The 22,257-nt window shown below is 40.2% G+C and overlaps 1 protein-coding gene across 13 annotated transcripts in view; it reads right to left on the reverse strand.

The window, feature by feature from the left end:
- Window positions 1-16,507, reverse strand: part of LOC127571818 (disks large homolog 1-like) — a 339,770-nt gene extending 323,263 nt beyond the window's left edge. For all 13 annotated transcript variants that reach the window (XM_052018549.1, XM_052018544.1, XM_052018548.1 and 10 more), the window contains exons 1-2: window positions 15,560-16,507; window positions 15,271-15,402 (exon numbers count right to left, since the gene is read on the reverse strand). In XM_052018549.1, coding sequence (XP_051874509.1) covers window positions 15,271-15,402; window positions 15,560-15,578 — 151 coding nt within the window. In that variant the 5' untranslated portion in view covers window positions 15,579-16,507. The remainder of the gene's footprint in view (window positions 1-15,270; window positions 15,403-15,559) is intronic.
- Between the last annotated feature and the right edge of the window lie 5,750 nt (window positions 16,508-22,257).

A 22,257-nucleotide genomic window follows, 5' to 3' on the forward strand; every position in this document is an offset into this window, starting at 1 on the left:
TTACCTCTTTCAAATAACAGAAAAAGAGACAAATGGAAGCAAAAGGACAATGGTCCAAGTGCATCTGAATGGATACTGGGATTTTCTTCACATTAGGTGAAGTTTTATGCTAGATTAGATAGTTCATAAAGGAGGTGAGAACAATTATACTTATAAATTGAACATGGTTGATTTGGAAAGAGGAAACAAACTGAAGATTCTGACTGGATCCCCAGATCAAATGTAATAGATCCAAAAATCATAACCACCAATTCTATTGTTAAACTAAATAATTTTCAGGTTTTGTACTGGTGTCAATTCATCATGCTCTACCCTCTTGACTTCTTTAGCTTCCTCTTCTCCCACTACATAGATGTACTGACTACTTTACCTTACCTCCAATCAACTGAAAGGCCCAATCTGATTCCTTCCTTATACCTGCTCTCCAATATTCCTTTTCCCTGCCCAAACATTCTTTCATGTTTGCCCCCCCCCCCCAAAATCACACCAATAGTTCCAAAAATCTCAAATGCCTAGCCTTTGGCCTCTATTCACCACAAAGTGTTTGCAGCCATAGATCTACTAAATCACATACTTGTCTCTTTTGATGCCATAGTTCAGCAGCACCAACCACCAAATGTGAGAAGATCATCGTTAAATGTCTGGCTAGTCTAAGTCAATGTCATTTTCTCCCAGGCTCCCTCAGCTCTAACACCAAAGACAGCATCTAGCCTCTTTCCAAGTTTCCCTTCATACTTTGAAGCTCATCTTGACCACAAGACCCAATTCTGTACTCCTTAGCTTTTTTGCTACCAAGTTGATGACCACAATTTCCTAGACTCCACATTTTCAGAAGTTGTTCAATAGTCTCCTTGCCTTGCAAATCTATTACGTCCTTCCTCTCAAAGCCACGAGTCCTACTTTTTTTTTGCAAACTACTACATAACTTCAGGTTCATGGACATAATGCAATCATTCCTTCCTGCAACCTGTGTAAATTCCTCCCATCAATCTCTGTCTGGCAACAGCAACAAACTGACCTTTAAAATTCACTAATAGCATCCACCATGACAAATGTAATCCAAACCTCCTCATAACTCAATTGATCACAGTATCCTCTTCCCATGCCTCTCCACCTGTGCTGATCCTCAAAATACAAGTTTCAACCACCATTTCATATCGATGTTGATTTCATTCAATCCAAGTATCTTGATTTTGCATTCAATATTGCAAGCCAGCTAATCTTCTCATCTAATGGCCATGGTGCCACATGGAACAGAACACAATACTAATACAGATTTAGTCAATTACTTTGTTCTTGGTGTTAGAGTAGTCACTCAAACTTTTAAATAACACTGATCCTATGGTACTTTTTAAACATTAAGAATAGGCCATTCAGCTGCTCACCCACTCCACTATTCCATAAGATCATAGCCGATCTTTCACCTCAGCACTATTTTCCAGTTATACCCCCATAATCCTTCAATTTCTCTAATAGTATCATAGAATAATACAGCACAGAAAAAAGCCCTTTGGCCCAACTCGTCCATCCCAACCAAGGTGCTCAATCAAGCTAGTGCTATTTGCCTACATTTGGCCCATATCCCTCTAAACTAGTGTTTATCCAAATATGTTGGATTAGGGGCCAAATCATTGTTTTTGTGGTTTTCCTTGTAGTTTTAGCTTTCTTTACACTATGTTTGTATAATCACCTGTTTGCCTGTAAACTTTTACGTAACTTGTAGTATATTTGTTTCTACATTTCTGTAGTTTCTTTGTCTGCAAAGCTGAAATGTGAATCAGTCACTACTCACAGGTTTCTTATCTGGGACTGGTCCAACCGATTTTGCAGTATAAAAGGGGAGCATGTTCCTTTGCTACAGTTACAGTCCAGTTGCTTCTTGCTACTGCTATGTTGCTGGCCAGTACAGGCTGACCCTGTCTGACCTGTACTATGATGAACACCTAATAAAATAGCTGTAACCATAAGATTTGCACCTCATTCTCTATTTCCGATAAACCACTTGGATAACATCACCTCCAGATCCAACATGGTTTTAAATGTTATTATTGTACCTGCCTCAACTACTTTCTCTGGCAGTTTGTTCAACACAGACACCATCTTCTGCATTAAGTTGCCCCCCAGGTCCTTTCAAATCTTTCTCCTCACAACTTAAACCTATGCCCTCTAGTCTTTGGCTCCCTTTCTCTGGGAACAAGATTGTGTACATTCATGCTATTTATGACCCCTCGTGATTTTATATACCTCCAAGTTCACCCCTCAGTTTCCTATAGCCCAATGAATAAAGCCCTAGCCTGACCAACCTCTCCCTACAAGTCAGGCCCTTGAGTCCTGGCAACATTCTTGAAAATCTTCTCTGCACTCTTTTCAGAGTAATGACTTCTTTCTTATAACAAGACGACCAAAACTGTACACAATACTCTTGTACAACTGCAACAGTGCATTCCAACTCCCATACTCAATGCTCCGAATGAAGGCCAGTGTGGCAAACGCCTTCATCATCCTGTCTACCTGTGATGCAACTTTCAGCGAATTATGTACTTGCACTCCTAGGTCCCTGTTCCACAACACTCCCCAGAGACCTACTGTGAAAGTCCTACCTTGATTTGACTTCCCAAAATGCAACACCTCAGCCTTATCCAAATTGAAAGCTATTTGCCAATCTTCAGCCCACTTCCTTAACTGAGCAAGATCCCCCTATGATTTTTGATAACTTTCTTCACTGTCTACAATACCACCTACTTTAGCATTATTCACAGAACTTGTTAACCATTCCTTGAACATTCTCATCCAAATTGCTTATATAAATAACAAAGATCCCAGCACCGATCGCTTTGGCACACCACTAGTCACAGGCCTCCAGTCTGAGAAATAACTTTTCACCATCACCCTCTGCTTCCTACCAGCGAACCTATTATGAATCCTGTTAACTAGCTCTCCCTGGATCCCATACAAATTAACCTTGAAATAAAAGGCCTTGCCAAAGTTCATATAGACAACGCCCACCACAACTGCCTTCATCTATCCTCTTCGGAAAACTAAGAGACCTGTCAGACATGATTTCCCATGCACAAAGCCGTGCTGACTATCCCTAATCAGAGCTTCTATCCAAATGGTGGCAGATCCTGTCAAAATATCAAAACAATTATTGATTTTATTCAAAACTGCAATCAATGACTGGGCCTCAACAACCTAAGGTAGGGAACAAAGATCACCACCATCCCAGCGAGGAAGTTTCTCTTCATTCAGTTCAAAATGGTTTATCCCTTATTATGAGACTGTGAGCCCATGGGGAAACATCCTCCCCACATCTACCTTGTTGAATCCTTCAAGAAAGTTTCAATCAGATCAACTTTCATTCTTGTAAAGATTAGAGGCCTAACCTACTCAATTTCTCCTTGTATTATTGATCTAACCTGCCTGAAAACCTTTGCTGCACTTCATCTAATGCAAGTATATCTTTAAGGAGTACCAAACGCTCCAGATGTAGTCTCAACCAGCCCCAATACAAATACAGCAAGTCATCTTTATGCTTTAAATCCTCTGGCAATAAAGGCCAACATATCATTTGCCTTCCTAACAGCCTGCAGCACCTACATTCTAGCATTCAGTAATGTGTACACAAAGACATACAGGTCCCTTTGAGTGCTGACAGTTCTCAATTTCATAATTTAAAAAAAAACATGGTTTTCTCTACCAAAATTGAGAACTCAATTCCACATCAATCTCAAATGATGTTGCCTAGTCCCTCAGCTCACTTATATCATTTAGAAGTCTCTTTGCATCATCACTACATGCATTCCCACTTCATTGTGTTTCAGCAAATTTGGAAATGTTAAACTGGGTTGCTGAAGGTCAGTGTCATTCTTGTAAAGATCAGAGACAGCAGGTTAGATACAGCACAAAAACAAGTCCTTCAGCCCAACTCATCCTTGCCCAACATGTTGCCTAACTGAGCCAGTCCCATTTGCGTAAGTTTAGCCCATATCCCTCAAACCTTGCCAATCCACAACTGTCCAAATGCTTTTTAAGTGTCATAATCACACCCACCTCTACCACCTTGTTCCACCACTACCCTTGATGTGGAAAAAGTTGCCCCTCAGGTCCCCTTTAAATCTTTGCTCTCTAGTTTTGGACTTTCCTAACCTGAGAAAAAGACTGACCATCCACTCATCTATCTTCTTGATCATCTCCACATACCCCTCATGATCTACAGTATCTCCTACCAAGAAAATGCCTCCAAGGTCACTCCTCAGCCTCCTACACTCCAGGGAAAAAATCCCAGCCTATCCAACCTCTCCTTAAAATGCAAGCCCTCCTGTCCCAATAACATCCTTGCAAATCTACTTTGGACCCTCTCCAGTTTAATAACATCCTTCATATAGCAGGATGACCAGAACTGTACCCAGTACTCCGAATGTAGTCTTACCAAGATCTTGTAACGTGTCCCAACTCCTGTACTCAATATTTTAACCAATGAAGGCAAGTGTGAAAAATACCTGCTTCACCAGCTGCTCTACCAGTGTTGCAACTTTCAGGGAATTATGTACTTGCTCCCCTAGGTATCTGTTCTACAACACACCCCAGGGCCCTACCATTTACTGTACAAGTCCTGCCCCGATTTATCTTACCAAAATGCAACTCCTCACATTTATCTGAATTAAACTCCATCTGCCATTCCTCAACTCATTGGGCCAGTTGATCAAGATCCCATTGTAATCATAGATAACCCTTTTCAATGTCCATTATACCACCAATTTTAGTGTCATCTACAAATTTACAAACCATGCCACCTACATTCTCATCCAAATTGTCAATATAAATGATTAATAACAGCAGACCCAGCATCGATCCCTGCAGCACACCACTGGTCACAGGCCTCCAATCTGAAAAGCATCCCTCCACCACAACCCTGTTTCCCACTGTCAAGCCAATTTTATATCCAATTGGCTAGCACGCCATGGATCCCACATGATCTAACTTTCCAGAATAGCCTACTATGCCACTCCCTGTCAAAGGCCTTGCTAAAGTCCACGTGGACAACATCTACAACAATTCCCTCAGCTACCTTTTTGGTCACCTCTTCAAAAAAAAAGCAACCAAATTCATGAAACACTATTTCCAACAAACCCATGCTGACTATCCCAGTCAATGCCTTTCCAAATACATGTAGATCCTGTCTCAGAATCTGCCAAACTATTAATTACATTGTGAATTGTTGAGCTCCAAGCATAATTTCATTCAGAAATGACTTGTGGGACTTTATCAAAAACCTGAAAATCCTAATACACCACATCCATTGGTTCCCCTCATCTACTCTATTAGATGCATCCCCAAAATCCAATAGATTAGTCAACTATGATTTCTTTTTCCTATAAAAGAATTGATTGAGCAGGGTAAACATGGATTTAAAGTAAATATCTTGATACTAGATCCTTTATTACAGATTTCACCATTTTCCCTATAGTTTCCCCCATTTTCTCTCCTAGAGTGGGGTCATATTTGCTACCATCCGAACTGCAGGAATCTACAATTTTGGAAGATAACCAGACCATCAACAATCTCAATAACCAAAACTTTAAGATCTTCAGATCCTTGGGATTTCAGTTTCAGGCTCTTTAATATTAATTACTATTACTTTGAACTTGATTCTCCAGAATTTCTAAGAGGTTTTTCCATGAATGCAGGCACAAACGTATTTAATCCCTTTGCCTCAGTCTATGTTTGCAAGAGTGCATATTTACCATCTGTAATCTTTTTTTTAAAAAAAAGAAAGACACTTATAGATTCTGATGGTCTGTTTTAATGTTGCCTGTTAATTTACTTTTACATTTTCCCTTTCTTTAACGTTCTTTGTTGGATTCCAAAGTACTTCCAATCCTCAAGTTTATCATTTTCATTCTCTAGCAACATGGATATTGAATTTTAAAAAGGCTTTTGCAATCATTAACCTCTCAATTCCATAATTGTGCCATTTCCTATTCTATGTCTTAAAGGGATGTGCAATTGTCACAAACTATTTTTTTAAAAAAATGCTAGCCTTTACTTGTCCATTGTTACATAGTTTCATTATTTTATTGTGGACTTCAAGAAGGGGAAGTCAGGACAACACACACCAATCTTCATTGGGGGGGGGGGGGGGGGGGGTTGTCAGCAGTGGAAAGGGTGAACATCTTCAAGTTCCTGGACATCAACATCTCAGGGGATCTATCTTGGGCCCAACACACTGATGCAATTATGAAAGCAGCATGCTGGCAGCTCTACTTCATTAGGAGTTTGAGGAGATATGGTATGTCACCAAAGACTCTTGCAAATTTCTACAGATGTACAGTGGAGAGCATTCTGACTGGTTGCATCACTGCCTGGTATGGAGGCTCCAATGCACAGGATCAAGAGGCTGTAGAGGGTTGTAGACTCAGCTAGCTCCATCACGGGCACAACCCTCCCTGCCATTGAGGACACCTTCAAGAAGCAGTGCCTCGAGGTGGCGGCAACCATCACTAAGCACCATCATCCAGGATATGCCCTTGTCATGTTACTACCACCAGGGGAGGTATAGGAGCCTGAAGACCCACACTCAACCAACCCTTCAGGAACAGCTTCTTCCCCTCCACCATCAGATTTCTGAAAGGTCCACGAACACTACCTCGTTATTCCTCTTTTGCTCTATTTATTTTTGTAACTTGTGGTAATTTTTATGTCTTGCACTGTACTGCTGACGCAAAACAACAAATTTAATAAACCTGATTCTGGAAAAAAAAATCACAAATACACCCAGCCAACATATGCCTTCATAGTTTTTGAGACACAAGAGACTGTAGATGCTGAAATCTGGAACAACACAAATTGCATAGATGCTGCCTGACCCACTGAGTTCCTCCAGCATTTTGTTTTTTGCTCCAAATTACATGTTTGGATTGAAAACCTAGGTTTCAGATTCAACTACATTACTTTCAAACTGGAGGTAAAATTCTATCATGGCTGGTCTTTCCTAGGGACCGCTTTACAACAGTAATTAACCCTTTCTCCTTGCACAGTACTGGATCAGCTTGTTCCTCGTCAGATCCTCAAGATATTGGTTTAGAAATTCATCTTGCATACATCCCAGGATGTTCATTTTCTACATAGGCAAGCTACATTGAGAAATAAAGGAAACAGTTTTACTTCTAAAGCTATGCCCTGATCCATTTATGAACATTACACACCCTAGGAAACAAATCATTAATTTAAAATATTTAAATGACTTCACAAAAATCTATTTGTTCTACTTTATGAGCACTTGAACTGAAAAATCAAGCAGTGAAAGGAATGACCCAGAACAAAAGGACTTTCAGATAGTGCATTCCAAAATGGTAATACAATACCGAGGCTCAAATACTGTTGCTTTCTAGTTGCAATCTGTAAACCAATCAAAACCAAATTGTGCAAAAGCATTCAAGCCATTACAAGTTATTTAAAGCTTAGCTTTTCTGTTAACATTGTATTGAAAGACAGAATAATTAGTCACTTATCAAATAGCACAGACAGCAATCTTGAAAGTGGTTAAGAGGAAGAGAATAATGAGAACCAATTCATACTCCAATCATCTGCTCAGTACACCAAAAAAGAACCATAGGTTTGAAAAGGTACCCTGGACTTTGACAAATGCATTTAAATATAGTGTGTATGTGTATGACAAGTGCTTAAGTAGAGCACACAAGCTCTTAGTTCTTTAGGTAAAAGAAAACATATTTTAAACAAAAAAGTACCAAGGTGACGAGTGATAGCACCAATTTCAATATACCAAATCCCAAGGAATACACAGACTTGCCAGTTTTCCCCAACTCCTCCCACAGCTGGAAGCCAAATCTAACCGGTGGTTTCTACTTCCAGAACGTTTATAAAAATAAACACTTACACCTAATTTAACACATAACAAGTATCCTCAAAGTAACTGCTATCATAACTAGCCCATTGCAATGTCTAAAATTTGTGATTTATTCTATCGTATTTCAGTTAAAATGGAAAATTATCACACCACTAATATGCTTTACTACCATTACAAAAGAATGGAAGCAGCTTGCCTTGGCATTCATATTTGCAAGCAACACCAAATTGGGAGGTACAAGTAATTTGAAAAACTTCATCAAAACCAACGTCAAAAACAAGCTTGCAAAGCAAAGTGATGAAATTGCACTTATAGTGCCATACACAATCCCAAGAACATTTTGCAATCAAATCTTTACTTTGGCAGTGAACACTGTGACATAGGAAGTGGATAACCAATTAATAAAAAATGGAATGCCAAATTGGTCAGAATGAATATAAAGGCCACTTTAAAGTAATGATATGTTGACATGCAACCATTTCTCCACACACATCCCCACCAAAATTTCTGGCAACTTAGCCAAATCCAAATAACATTCAAGACTGAATTTACACTTGGGTTTGGCCAATGAATAAAACACAATTGGAACTCCGGATATGACAATTTTTTAACATTCAATTTTGTAATTTATGCATTATCCTATTGTGGAAATAGATTTCTTTTAATAATCATGAGTCACATAAAATTTTCAAACACCAAAATACCCAGAAGTGGTGGAAAAGAGACACAGAAGATGTTCATGCATTCTAGATGATAACACTGGGACCATTAAAAACCCAAATGGAATTAAGGAAATGGATGGATTGCAAAGGACAATCGATCATCAGAAGGTAGAAGCAGGTAGCATGACCGAACTTGCTAGTCACAATCAAATCATGCAATTGACACAGTAAATACCATATATAGTAAACACCATGTAAAATTTACCAGAAATAAACCTCGATCATGCTGCAACCAGTCACTGTGGGTATTCAGGACTTTTACACAAAACATTATGGATTAATGCAGACATTGAATCTTACAGCATAGAGTGCCAATTGGCTGACTGCACCTGAAAATTGGAAGGAGGTAAAACTCTGCAAATGTTCCTTCTAATTATATATTCAATTCACTTCATCAATTTAATAGTAACACAGTCTTGGACTGAGTCATGTCTCCTGTGCTTTCCATCATAGCATTTAAGTATAAATAGCAATATTATTTGATTTAATTTCAAGATACCATTTAGGCTGGTGGGATTTCTTTACCATGGGAATACATAGTGTATTTGTAATGTACATCTGAAAAGACAATTAACAAAAGGAGATTTATAGCGCGGAAACTAACCTACAGAAGGCTTCAGAATGCAAAGTGATGTAGTATGTACTGTTAACTTTTACTCAAATGGTATATCCTGGATAGATATGCAAGTTCTCAATTAAACAGTAATCACAAGACAAGAAAAAGGCTACCACAGATTTCCTTGACATTAAGTGGTCTGCATATAGCATCTGTGCTGTGCATTCAGTCTTTAAATCTGGTTATTTATCACCAGTTCATCATGAACAAAATGCCATTTTGTCATGAAACAATTCCTTGGGCAGTCCCTCTGGCTCAAGAACTTGCTTCCACTCCAGCTCTTTGGGTTCTAAAAATCATTTAGAAGGTCAATGTGGGAACTGCAGACATTGTTATTGGTAAATAAAAATCCTACCTACCACATGCCTTCAACCCTACTGGGAGAAAGTTCATTTTTTTTCACCTACATTTTGCTGCTATCTCAGCTGACAGTTCTGTCAGGTTGATGAGGGGTCCCTCATCTGAATCATTCACTGTTTCTCATTCCACAGATGCTGCCTGACCTAAGTTTTTCCAGCACCTTGTTTTTGTTGCTATTATTGAAGGCCTCCTTTATGCTCCCAACACATGGATTGAGATTCTCAGTGCCATTTCAAATATTCCTCCTCTGCTTTGATGAGTCTTGGGACAAGCTTTTGCAAGCCTTGAGCCTCCCCCCACCACCAAGGCTTTGAGAACATCCTTGAATCTTTTCCTCTGCCCACCTGGACATTTCTTGCCATGAGAGAATTTGGAATATTTTCATATGTTTCACAAGTATGGCATCAGACAGGCAAACCACTTATCCAGCCCAACAGTGGCAATTGAGTGTAATCAGGGTATCACTATTGGGAATATTTGACCTGGGAGGGGATGCTGATGTTACTTCACTAATCACACCAGTGGATTTGAAGGTTCCCCCACCACTCCCCCCCCAACACACAGAGGCAGCACTGGGAACATCTCTTCAGTATTTTGAAGTATCTGCTATAGGCAGTCCACATCTCAGCTTACAGGAGGGCAGGGATCACTGCCGTCCAGCAGATCCTGAACTTGGTGTCAAGTTTGAGGACTTGGTCTTCCAATACTTCCTCAGTCAAACCACTGAACAGGTGCACTGACTGCAATAGCAAATTTCAAAGTCCACCTTCATTGGGGTGGGAAGTGGTGTTTTTCCAGGGTCATATTATGGATTTTTAAGAAAGGCAGATTGATAGTGGGGTCAATAAAGTGAAACAACTGTCATTCTATCACCACTGCATTCCACCCAAAACAAGGACAACCAATTAAACTAACCTATAACAAATGGAATAATCAAGGAGAGTTCAGAAGACCAAGTCTAGGGTTCAAATTCAATACTGGAACCTTAACTAGATTTTCTCTATGTTTGCCAGCTACTCTTAAAACAAACACTAGCAATTTCCCCATTCAATCCTATTTGGATTGAAAGTTTCCACTGTTCTGCAAAACACCAAAGTAAAAACAAATCAAAAATCACAAACCTTCTGGCCCTTCGTCACAGCATAGTCAGGCAAAAATAAAAGATCAACATCACCACAATACTACAAAGTTAAAAAGAAATCAAGTCCATTGATACATTGCAACTTTTAAATGCATCACTTTTTTTTATAATTTACCAAGACACTCAAGATTAATTATCAGATGCCTCATTGAAATAAAATTGACAGTGATAATTTTGTTTACAAGCTGCATCAAGTTAGACAATGCAATTCTTCAATGTCTCACTTTTTCAAAAAAAAATGTTCCCATTAATTATTTCCTCCTCACCACTACAGTGCAAAAGAGTGATCCTCAAATCAAATTCAGGTTATAGCCAATGCTTTCATTTTGGACTACTTCCACTATAAGCACATAGGAATGGCAAATATTTCTGTTAATTCCTATGTGCATTGCAAAATACAAGAAAACTTTCAGTATTATTATAGGTGCACTTAGAGGACACTCAGTTTGAGAAAATGTAACATTTACTAATCTCTAATATTGCAAATACTGCAAAAGCAAAATTCCTATAAAAACTTGTTTACCTGGACAAATACAGAGACAACATTTTAAAAGGCAGTGAAATGAAGTAAGAGGAGTGTCTTGGTAAAAAGCAGTTAAGTTGGCAAAGATACATTGAAAGAAAATGATTGCTAGCAACTCAAATCATGCAAGCATTTAACTGGACTGAATCATACTGGCCAATTCAAGCCATCAGTGCTCAACCTGACAAGTCTTGGATGATGGAATAAATGGTTGTGTGGCTAAGTTTGCGGGATGATGGAATAAAATGGTTGTGTGGCCTAAGTTTGCGGATGACACCAAGATAAGTGGAGGAGTAGGGAGCATAGAGGAAATAGAAAGGATTGCAGAGGGACCTAGACAGTATAGGAGAATGGGCAACGAAATGGCAGATGAGATTCAAGGTTGAGAAATGTGCAGTTGTACACTTTGGAAGAAGAAATAAGCGGGTAGATATTATCTAGAAGGAGAGAAGATTGATAGTACGGTAGTACAAAGGGACTTGGGGGTACTCGTACAGGATACCTTAAAAGTTAACCACCAGGTTGGATCGGTGGTTAAGAAAGCGAATGCTATGTTGGCATTCATCTCGAGAGGTATAGTGTATAAAAGTAAGGAAGTGTTGATGAGGCTCTACGGGGCGCTAGTGAGGCCTCATTTGGAATACTGTGCGCAGTTTTTGGCCCCACATCTTAGGAAGGATGTGCTGACGTTGGAGGGGGTTCAGAGGAGATTTACGAGAATGATTCCGGGAATGAAAGGGCTTAAGTATGATGAGCGTTTGTCGGCTCTTGGACTGTACTCACTGGAGTACAGAAGGATGAGAGGGGACCTTGTAGCGACATTTAAAATGTTGACAGGCAAGGATAGAGTAGATGTGGCTAGGCTGTTTCCCTTGGTGGGCGAAGTCCAGGACCAGAGGGCACAATCTTAGAATTAGAGGGTACAGTTTCAGACAGAGATGAGGAGAAATTTCTTTACCCAGAGGGTGGTGAAATTGTGGAACTCCTTGCCATGCACAGCAGTGGAGGCCAGATCAGTGGGGGTGTTCAAGGAGGAGATAGACAGATATCTAAATAGTCAGGGTATCAAGGGATATGGGGATAAGGCTGGAAAATGGGATTAGAATAGTTTTTTTTTTCCCCCACCCCATTTCTTTTTCCCTTTCCTTGGAGCAGACTCGATGGGCCGAATGGCCTGCTTCTGCTCCCTTGTCTTGTGATCTTGTGAACATACAGTATATATGCTGCAAGTCTAGGACTTAACAGATCTAGATCCCAAAAGCAATCATTATGCTGGTCAGTGGAGACCAATTGTGAAGCCCATGATCTGAAATCCAATTTTAATAGAGAATGCAGGCTTGCAGATTAGAAGGGAAAGGAGAAACTTTGTTATTTTTGCCTTTATGTTGAAAATTCTATAAATATGAGTTTTAAAGAGATATTAAACATTTGAATTCAAAGATACTTAAAACATGAATGTATAGCACAGAAACAGACCCTTTGGCCCAGGATGTCTGTGCTGACCATAAAACTAATTTAAAATGCACATCTGCCTGCTCCTGGCCTATATCCAATCCTGCTGGTGTCTTCTAAACCCCTCTTAAAACACTGCTATCATATATGCTTTCAGCACTTCCCATGACAGCACACTCCAGGCATGTTCCACTCCCTGCATTTAAAAAAAAGCAATTACCTCGCAAATCTCCTTTAATTTTCACCCTCTCGCCTTAAAGCTATGCCCTCTAGTATTTAATTTTTTTCCCCCCACAGTGGAAATAAGACAGATCTACCCTATCCTTGCCTCTCATAATTTTTATATACTTCTATCAGGTTACCCCGCAGCCTCCAATGTTCCAGAGAAAACAATCCAATACTTAAATTGGATAATCGCACTGACAGATGTCAAAGCTCCACCCAGCTTTGGCCCTCTGTTAAAGTCTATCAGTGGTACTGAGGGCAGGGCCTCTGCATCATGCCATTCAGGATCTCACTTTCAGGATCTAGGAAGAATTGATGAAAGTGCGGGGATAATTTTTTAAAAAGTGTATAGGATTAGTGTAAATGAATGGTTGATAACCAGCATGGATTTGGTGGGCCAAAGGAGCCTCTTTCCATGCTGTAGCTACAACAATGACACTGAATAATTTCAACTTCAGGATCTCCTACATATGGCAGTGTTCAAAACTACATGATATTGTGCCTAATGAGCTGTGGAAATTCCTTGTCTGAATCTAAATCAAAGTTGGACCCCACAATGAAGAACAGTATTATCAATCCTTCACTAATTCAATATCCAACAAGCTGTTAGTTTCATCTTTGTACCATACATCTGCTTTTCTGCAACAAGACTAATAAGACAAACATGCTAACTGCAAATATCAGCACACTCCCTCAATAAGTTCTGCATTAGGTCAAGTGATCCAGCCTGGATTTGTGATGAAATTCTACAACATGTAAAGCTTGTAAATTCTGCCAATGAAAAGGGGACAACAAAGTCACCATCTTCAACTGCTGCAGTCCTTTTGGAAGATACCTACAACATTTTTGGATAAAGGCGGCCACCAGTCAATGAAGATTAGCAATGCAATTCCAAGTCAGGATGACATGTAACTTGGGAGTGGAACTTGCTGGGAGAGGATTGCTTCAACTTAGTCAAATTTCAACTCCTATTGGATCTACAGTCATTTTGGTAAATGAAGAGCACTTCATGTTCCACAAAGGCACCTTGTAATAGTGGGAAAAGTGCAAGTAACTCATCTCAGCGAGCCCAGTCTCACCACCTATTTGCTTCTAAACTGTGTGCAAAATAAATATTTCCACTGTTGAGTGAGGAGGTGAAACCCCACATCCAGTAGTATTTCTGAAGTCTTCCATAATTGATGGACACATAATTAATGGTAATAATCAGATTCTAATTTAAGATTACCTTGTTTTAGATTATTAGGGCCATTTGTAATATCTTTTTCTATCAGGGTGCAAGGACTTGTCAAAAGCAAGTTCACTAGAGGCACCGGATGGCATCTTTTCACTCTACCCTGAAAAAGGCAAGACCAAATAGTCAAATCCACTTCGTATCAATGTAATCAACACCATAGAAAGCCTGGTTTCAATATATACACAACCGAAAAGGTTATTTTTAGATCAATTAGGTTGAAAGCAAATATCAAGCATGCCCAATATGTATATTGCTGACGACTGGTACTCAAGCAGCGCTTTTACTCGGTGTTCACCTTATGAAAAAGTTTTGTTTAAATTGTATTGTACTCTATCCGGCAGGGTGTGGACAGTAACTACACTGGTGTGTCAACAGATTTTGAAACAAGAACTTAAACCTGACATTCATGGAATTTACTAGAACTCCCATTATCCTCACTTTTTCCCAATTTTTATTTTAAAACATTTACATCAAATTATATCGGCTCCCCTAAAAATTTCATGCCCTGAAACCGAATGATTTCCTTCAGCGCCAACTCGACACGTGTACAACTGAAAGCCTCGACTACAGGAAAGCCATCCCTCGCCGAGCCTGTTTACATCCACAAGTCACGCCCATTCACTCCACAAAGCTTCCCGTTCACCACGAAAAAAAACCAATAAAACCTCCAGAAGGCAGACGCATAGCGTCAAGCACACCATTGGCATCCCTGAACTTTGCGTATCAAGCTGTAATATGGCGATTCAATAGTCGGTTCATAAGTATCTGTGGTCCTGTCACTATTCAGTTTAGGACAAAGAATAAAAATCTTGAACCTGCTCAAAAATCGAAAAGCAGATGCAAGAGTAATATTTCAAGTTATCTTGTTTGACTATTCCCTTCAGTTTATAAACTGAATGCTTAAGCAACAGGTTGTCAGCGCATCCAGTTTTCTGCTGGCCGCGAGAAGCCACGGGTTGGCCGCGTCGTTAAAGCGGCATACAGCACTACATCGGTTCTATTTAAAACAAAAGTCACAACACATTCGAAACAACGCGTGGATCTTTTCGCAACTCGCATCAACTAATCGAACTCATGATTTCCAAACAAACAGCGATCACTTGGTGCACAAATGTTTACACGCGTACCTATTAACGCTTGGAAGAGGTTGCTCCGGAATATATTGATGACTCTCTCGATGGACGCACGGAGCTGACGGTCCTCAGTCTTACCCAGCTTGGCACGATAATTCTCCAGGAGCTTCAGAGCTCGCTGAGCATCTGTCACACAAGCCAAAAAAAGTCACATGCCAGAGTCACAGAGCACTTAACACCTGAAGAACTTTAAAGCGGGTAGTTGTATGTTTAATATAAAAACGATTTTAAATATTTAAATTGATAGATTAAAAGGATAGAGGCCAACTAAAAGTTAACTCACCTTGCTTACGGATTGGCATCCTCTTGCTGCCGTGTTTCCCCCTCTAGCTGGCAATTCCCTCAATTGTCACTTCTAAATTATTCTGTAGAAGTTGATGATAGTTTCCTTTCTCCAGTGCTTTAAAAATTCTTGGTGAGGTTCCAAATTCCCCACCCCAATAAAATGAGGCGACTAGTTTCACTAGTAATTCGATAACCTTTAAAGCGAGCTTGAGCCGACTTGGTTAAAATGTTTCTTTTTTTTTAAAAAAAAAGGTAATCTTTCACCTCTGACCAGTTTAGTGTCTCAAGACCACATTCCTGACTTTTAAACTAAACATCCACAAGAGCCACCTTCTCTTTACACTCAGTCGGGATACGGCGAGTCAGGAACTCTTTATCTTCGCCGGTCAGTGTCCCAGTTTCTCAAGGTGACTGGAGGAGAAATGACTCCTCTCTTTCCTCGCCACTTGGTCCCGGTCCCGGTCCCGATCGGCTGCCCGTCCGGAACTCACCGGCGCCCGAAGCCAGTTGCTCCCATTCAAAAGTGCGAGGAAACTCCAGCAGGGTTCCCTGATACTTTCCCCTCAGGGGATAGGGAGGGGGCGGCGTTAGCGGCCCACCCCCTCCAAGTCTTATCCGCCTAAACCCCCCTTCCCCTTGGGAACTGCGGCTTTCTCCCCCCCCCCCCTTCCCCACTGCGACCCCGACCGTGTGTGACCCGCTCCTCAGGGTCGGGGGTTCAAGTTCCAGAGGCCGTCCCGAGGAGGAAGGGGGGGGGTGTGATCCACCGCCGCCCTCAGCTCCAGCCGCACGGCCCGATGATTCCTGTCACGGCGCCAGGCGAGCCCCGCTGACTTTTTTTCTCTCTCTCTCTCTCTCTCCCTCTGTGGGTTTCTTTTCCCGCCCGCTCCACCTTCCGCCTCCTCCCGGCGACTGACTGAGAAATTCCAAACTTTCCACCAAAATGGCGGCCGGGACCGGGAATCTCGCCCACGTGACCGGAGCGCCGGCCAATCGGGAGTGAACGGCGGAGGGAGGGAAGGGGGGGTGGGGCGAGCTCCGACGGAAGGACGTGGTGATCCTGTCAGCGCCGGGAGTTCGGCCCGCGGTCCCTATCCTCCCCCCTCCCACCCCTCACCCCCTCCAAAAAAAAAGTTGGGATCAAACAAAAAACCGCGGGTGCTGGAAATCCGACAGCAAGTGCTGCTGGAAACACTCGGCAGGAGAGGGAGAGGCAGGTAACGATGACTTCCATCAGAAACTTCGTCTCCTTCAGGGAATCTTCATTCCCGTTTATCACAACAAAAAAAGTTTAGTCTTTAAGCGGCCCACTAAAAACTAAATAAGTAGATGTGAAATTGAAATTATCTCTCGAAATATCGTTCAATCTGTCCACACGATATAAAGGAAGGAAATGCCCTTTTATATTTCCTACACAATCTTGTTAAATAGTCCTCACAAACAACGGAAATAGTCAATAAATCACGGCAAAGTGAAGGGACAGTTGCTTTGAAATGAATGGAAATTACATCGCGCACTGTTGAAACCCCTCAAACCCGTTCCCTGACTATACAGCCAATATGAGATGGGGTATACTGGACCGTATATTTAAGATGACTGTATGAGACAGCTAAAATGTATATTTATTTACATTAGATGTTTCGAAAACAAATACTTGCAAGTAAATACAAGGACTCAACGTTGACATCCTGCCTACTTTTCAAAGTTTCCCTTGAGTTACTATCCCACAAATTGACACATCAAAAGACCTTGTTTCCCTAATAGGCACGATTAAGTTCCATTGTCAGAGAAAAAGAATTCTCTATGCAAAAAACTCGGTGAAATTCCAGTTCTACGACTTTGTTTATATTAAGTTAAAATATTCGTGAATCGGAAAGTTGGATGAGTTTCACTTGGATACAGTGACTGCACGCAGAGAAGTGTTACTACTATGCCTACGTTCAGCACCTGGACCCATAACCACCTGGTCAGAACGGCTTCTGTCCCTCTGCACTGTAACCTGACGCTCTTATTTCCACTGCAGTCTGGTCAGGATTGAAAATCGATCTCTGACAGCTGGAAATGACGGAACAGGGCGAGACGCCCAGGTTTCTCATAGCGTCGGAGACCAGATGGCGGCGACTGAAGCTTCTACTTTTAAATGTCCTCTTCAAAGAGAATCGTATATTTAAGTGTTAACATTATTTTCTACAGAATGTTGACCATATTCTTTCTAACTTGAGGCCACCCTGGCAATAAAACATTAGTCGGACCTGACAATTCAATACCTCGCTCTCAGATATCCTAACCTGAATAAAAATATAATGAGGTAACAACTAAACCGGAGCTCTCGTTGTTCAAAATGGAATCACATTTGTCAGAGAACGGGGGGGGGGGGGGGGGGGGGGGACTTAGGCCCTTGAGTCTATGAGTTATCCAACTTTTTTTTAACTTCCGATGTGCAATACATAAAAATCATGTAATCTAGGCAATTAATTAATTAGAAAATTAAATATAATAAAAAGGTAAGCAATTGTCCAGTAACAAGTTGAAGGATTTGAGAGCAGCATGGCGAAGTTTAAAGAGAAAAGTAGCTAGGTTATACGCATGGAAGTTATTTTCATACCAATTATATTTTCTTTATGTTAGATATTTTGCAAAAGGGGGTGGTTGAAGAAAGGTAATTGACCACTGTAAATTACCTCTGGCATGTTTTCACTTGTGGGAGAGTCACAAACAAAGGGACATAGCTACAGAATAAGGGGCCAGTCATTTAAAACTGCATGCATAAAAATTTCTTCTCCCAGAGGGCAGTGAATCTCTGGAATTTTCTTTCCCCCCAGGGTGGTAGAGGCCGGATTATTAGGTATATTTAAGGTGGAGATAGAAGAATATTTAAATGATTGACTAAATGAGGATTATGGGGAACTGGCACAGAAGAGGAGTTGAGGCCAGCTTCGATCAGCTATGATCATATTGGATGACAGGGCAGACCTGAGGGACCTCCTCCTGCTCCTGTTTTCTTGTGTAGATGAGTGATAGAATTTGCAGATGGGGAGGTGGGGGGTAATTGATGAGAATGTGCGATAATAAAGTGGGATTAAAGTAGAATTTGTATAAATGGTTGGTGGTTGGCATGGTCTTAGTGGACCAAAGGACCTGTTTCTTTGCTGTGTGGCTCTGTCACTCTATTTTATCGTTCATTCTCCTGATCCATTAGGGAAAGCATACAACTTGTGGCATGGCTTCCTTAAGGAAAAATTAGGACTTAGATAAATCCTTAACTCTGTTCTGATCACCACCCAGAGAATTACACATAATCTTTCGTTAATGAACTGGTGGATTTAATCAGAAGTGATATGTCTTGCATTTTGATGATAATACCATTGTGGTGGCTAACTCACCAGTAAAAGGGAAATTGCAACCAAATCGCCATAAATCAGATGCAAGCAGAACTGAATGATAGTAAATAAATATCTAAAACCAGTTCAATAACATTCTTCATTGTGATAAAAAGAGAAAAAAATAGAAATGTCGGAAATCCAAAATAAAAACAGGAATGTTGGCATGGATTTAGTGACAATTATAAACTGATATTGCTCACCTTTCTCTACTTAACAGATTACAAACTGTTTAGTTGCAAATATTCTTAGCAATTGTGGACATGTCACTTATCAAAAGAAAAACAGAAATGACTAGAAAAATTGGTAGAAGAACAAGAAGCCTTACAAATCAACTCTGTAACATTTTGTTTCACACTACAAAGGCTACATTCGGCCTGGAGGGTGCGGTTAGCAGATATTCACTTTTTCTGTTTCCATCAGGGTTGTATTTATAACGTACTCTTTATAGTTTCTTCAACTATTCCTTTGTGTGATATATCTAACATAAGGAAAATATACAGTGTTTTAAAGTTAGCTGGTAATTTGAAGTAAGATTGTACAACTGTATAAAATTTGTTTATTAATCAACAAAATATTTATGTAAGATACTATAAAAGTATTGGAGCATTCTGAGGTTTTGTTTGAAACTTACTTTGAATTTCACAAATTCACTAACATAAATTGGTAAATACTTAAAGAGATGCAATATCAATGTTACAGAAAAAGAATCCACAAAGAGATGTAATGTACTCTAAAATATTAAAACTATTGCAACAATTAGCAAAGAATGAATGAAAGCTCAATTCTAAGATATTTCACTTGCTGCCAAGTAGTAGTTATTTAAATTTTAATTCTCATCTACAGATCTTGGTGTTAATTCAAAGTTACAACTGTTTGTATTTATGTACAAATGTAGTATTAACATTGTTTCAGAGTATTTCTCATTTAGGTTCATTGAAAACAAGTGCTGAATCAGTAAGAAGGTAAAGAAGAGTGATTGACGTTAAGGGGAAGTTTTTAATAAAATGAAGACAGTTGTAGAGGCAAAATTTAGGAAGGGAATTCCAAAGTCAGGAGGATAAAGGCAACTGATTTCTGCCTGAGTCATCAATCTAGAGTTCCTTCTCTGAACCGTGGTGGTAAAAGTCAGGGGTGGAGGGGTGTTTTGAGGGGATGTCGTCATGGGATACTCAGGGAGCTCGAGTTATAGAGAAATAGGATATTCAGGAGAATATATTAAGCTGGAGGAGAATTGGAGAGTGTGAGAAGAACCTGAAGGGATTTTTAAATTAAAGTATGGATTCAGAATTGAATGTCTTGGGTAGTGGTGGTTGAGGCTAGGGAGCCAACTTTGGTAAATAAGTGTAGGAGTTTATGAACAAATGGAACTTAGTGTGGGACAGGATATCTATGGCTGTTATCCAAGATGCGGTTTCAGTAAATAGGTCAGGTTTCATCTATCAAAATGCTATGGGATTACATTGATAGCAGCTGAAGTTCTGCATAAAATTTTCTGATAAATCCCATAAACAGATTCATGAGAGGTTTCATATTTAGTCAAATGCACAACAACTCCTTGCTGTGCATCATTAATGGCAAATTAGCAATATAAAGATACTGGATATATTAAATGAAGGTCATTTGAAACATATAAGATCCTAAGGTGATAGTGCAGAGTAGATGTTGAGATGTTTCTGCAGGTGGGAGAATCTTGAATGAGGGTATATAGTTACATAAGGGGGAAGTCATTTAAAATTGAGGTGTGTAGAAACTTCCCGCAGAGGGTGGTGAATCTCTGGAATTCTCTGCCTCAGTGAATTGTGGAGCTTAGATCTTTGGAGGTACCCAAACAGGAAGTAGATTCATTTTTGAAAGTTTGGGGAATTGTGGGCTATGAGGAACTAATGCAAAAGAGGAGTTGAGGTTTGGGACAGATCAGCCATGATTATATTGAATGGTGGACAGGCTAAAGGGCATGAGAGGCCTAATCCTGCTCCTATTTTCTTACATACAGACCTTATGAGGTAGCAAAAAGGAAAAAAAAAAAGCAGGTAGAATTTGGATGCCTGCTTTTTGTTTTGCTCACAAGGTAACTTTCTGTCCAACAGCAGGTCAGGAAATGTTAACACAAAGAATGAAATGTTAGAGAAAACAATGAAAGAAAATTTACTCACCAGGCAGTACTTGTACTGCTAATATTTAAAGTAAATCATTCATCAACCCATCCTAAATAAAATAGAGCAGCATGTGCACTGGATTAACAGCACCGTCATTAACTGCTTTTCAGGTTAGTGTTAGTTTTCTTTCTTAAAAAGGAACAGGAACCAAACTGAAAATAATGCTAAACAGCAGTGAGAAAAACAACTGAACATCTCAAAGCTGAAATCTGCAACACTCATAAATCATGCAAATCTTTATGGTGTGATTCTCCCCACTGCTTCACCAACTCACCAGTAACAGTGTTAAGTATATCAGGGACAAATAGATCATATTTATGTGGTGGCAGTGAAGAAATCCAAGAAGGCATTTACATTGTGAGCTTGGCTTGGTGCAATGCAATTTCAAATTCTCACCAACACTGCTTCTTAGGTAGTACCGAGGGGTCGGCGTCAAGGATAACCCACTTCCATTCCAATTCAGTAGGTTCTGAAGTGCAAGAAAAAAAGATTTATGAGGATGTTACCGAGACTGGAGGGTTTGAGTTATAAGGAGAGCTGGATAGACGAGGACTTATTTCCCTGGAGAGCAGGAGGCTGAAGGGTGACCTTATAAAGATCTATAAAATCACAAGGGGCATAGATAAGGTGAATAGCCACTGCCTTTTCCCCAGGGTAAGGGAGTCCAAATCTAGAGAGCATAAATGCAAAGTGAGAGGGGAAAGACTTAAAAGGGACCTGAGGGGCAATTTTTTCACACAGAACATGGTCCATATGTGGAATGAGCTGCCAGAGGAAATAAAAGAGATGGCTACAATTACAACATTTAAAAGACATTTGGACAGGTTCATAGATAGTAAAGGTTTAGAGGAATAAGGGCCAAACACAGGCAAGTGGGACTAGCTCAATTAAGCAGCTTGGTTGGCATGAATGAGTTGGGCCAAAGGGCCTGTTTTTCCTGCTGTATAGCTCTATGACTTTATACCACTGTGGATAATGAGACCAATGTGGAGCCTGCAGTCTCTGTTACAAGTTATTTGACAGGGCAGATGGATGGGTAGCATGGCTGCTGGCGTGCTCCTTACACCATTTTCTCTGAGCTTCTGCATGTATCCAGCAAAGGGACTGTAAGTTCTCAGTGCTCTTCTCCATCCTTAGTAGTCATATGACAGTGAATT

This window comes from Pristis pectinata, chromosome 6, assembly GCF_009764475.1.
Source record: "Pristis pectinata isolate sPriPec2 chromosome 6, sPriPec2.1.pri, whole genome shotgun sequence".
NCBI lineage: Eukaryota > Metazoa > Chordata > Chondrichthyes > Rhinopristiformes > Pristidae > Pristis > Pristis pectinata.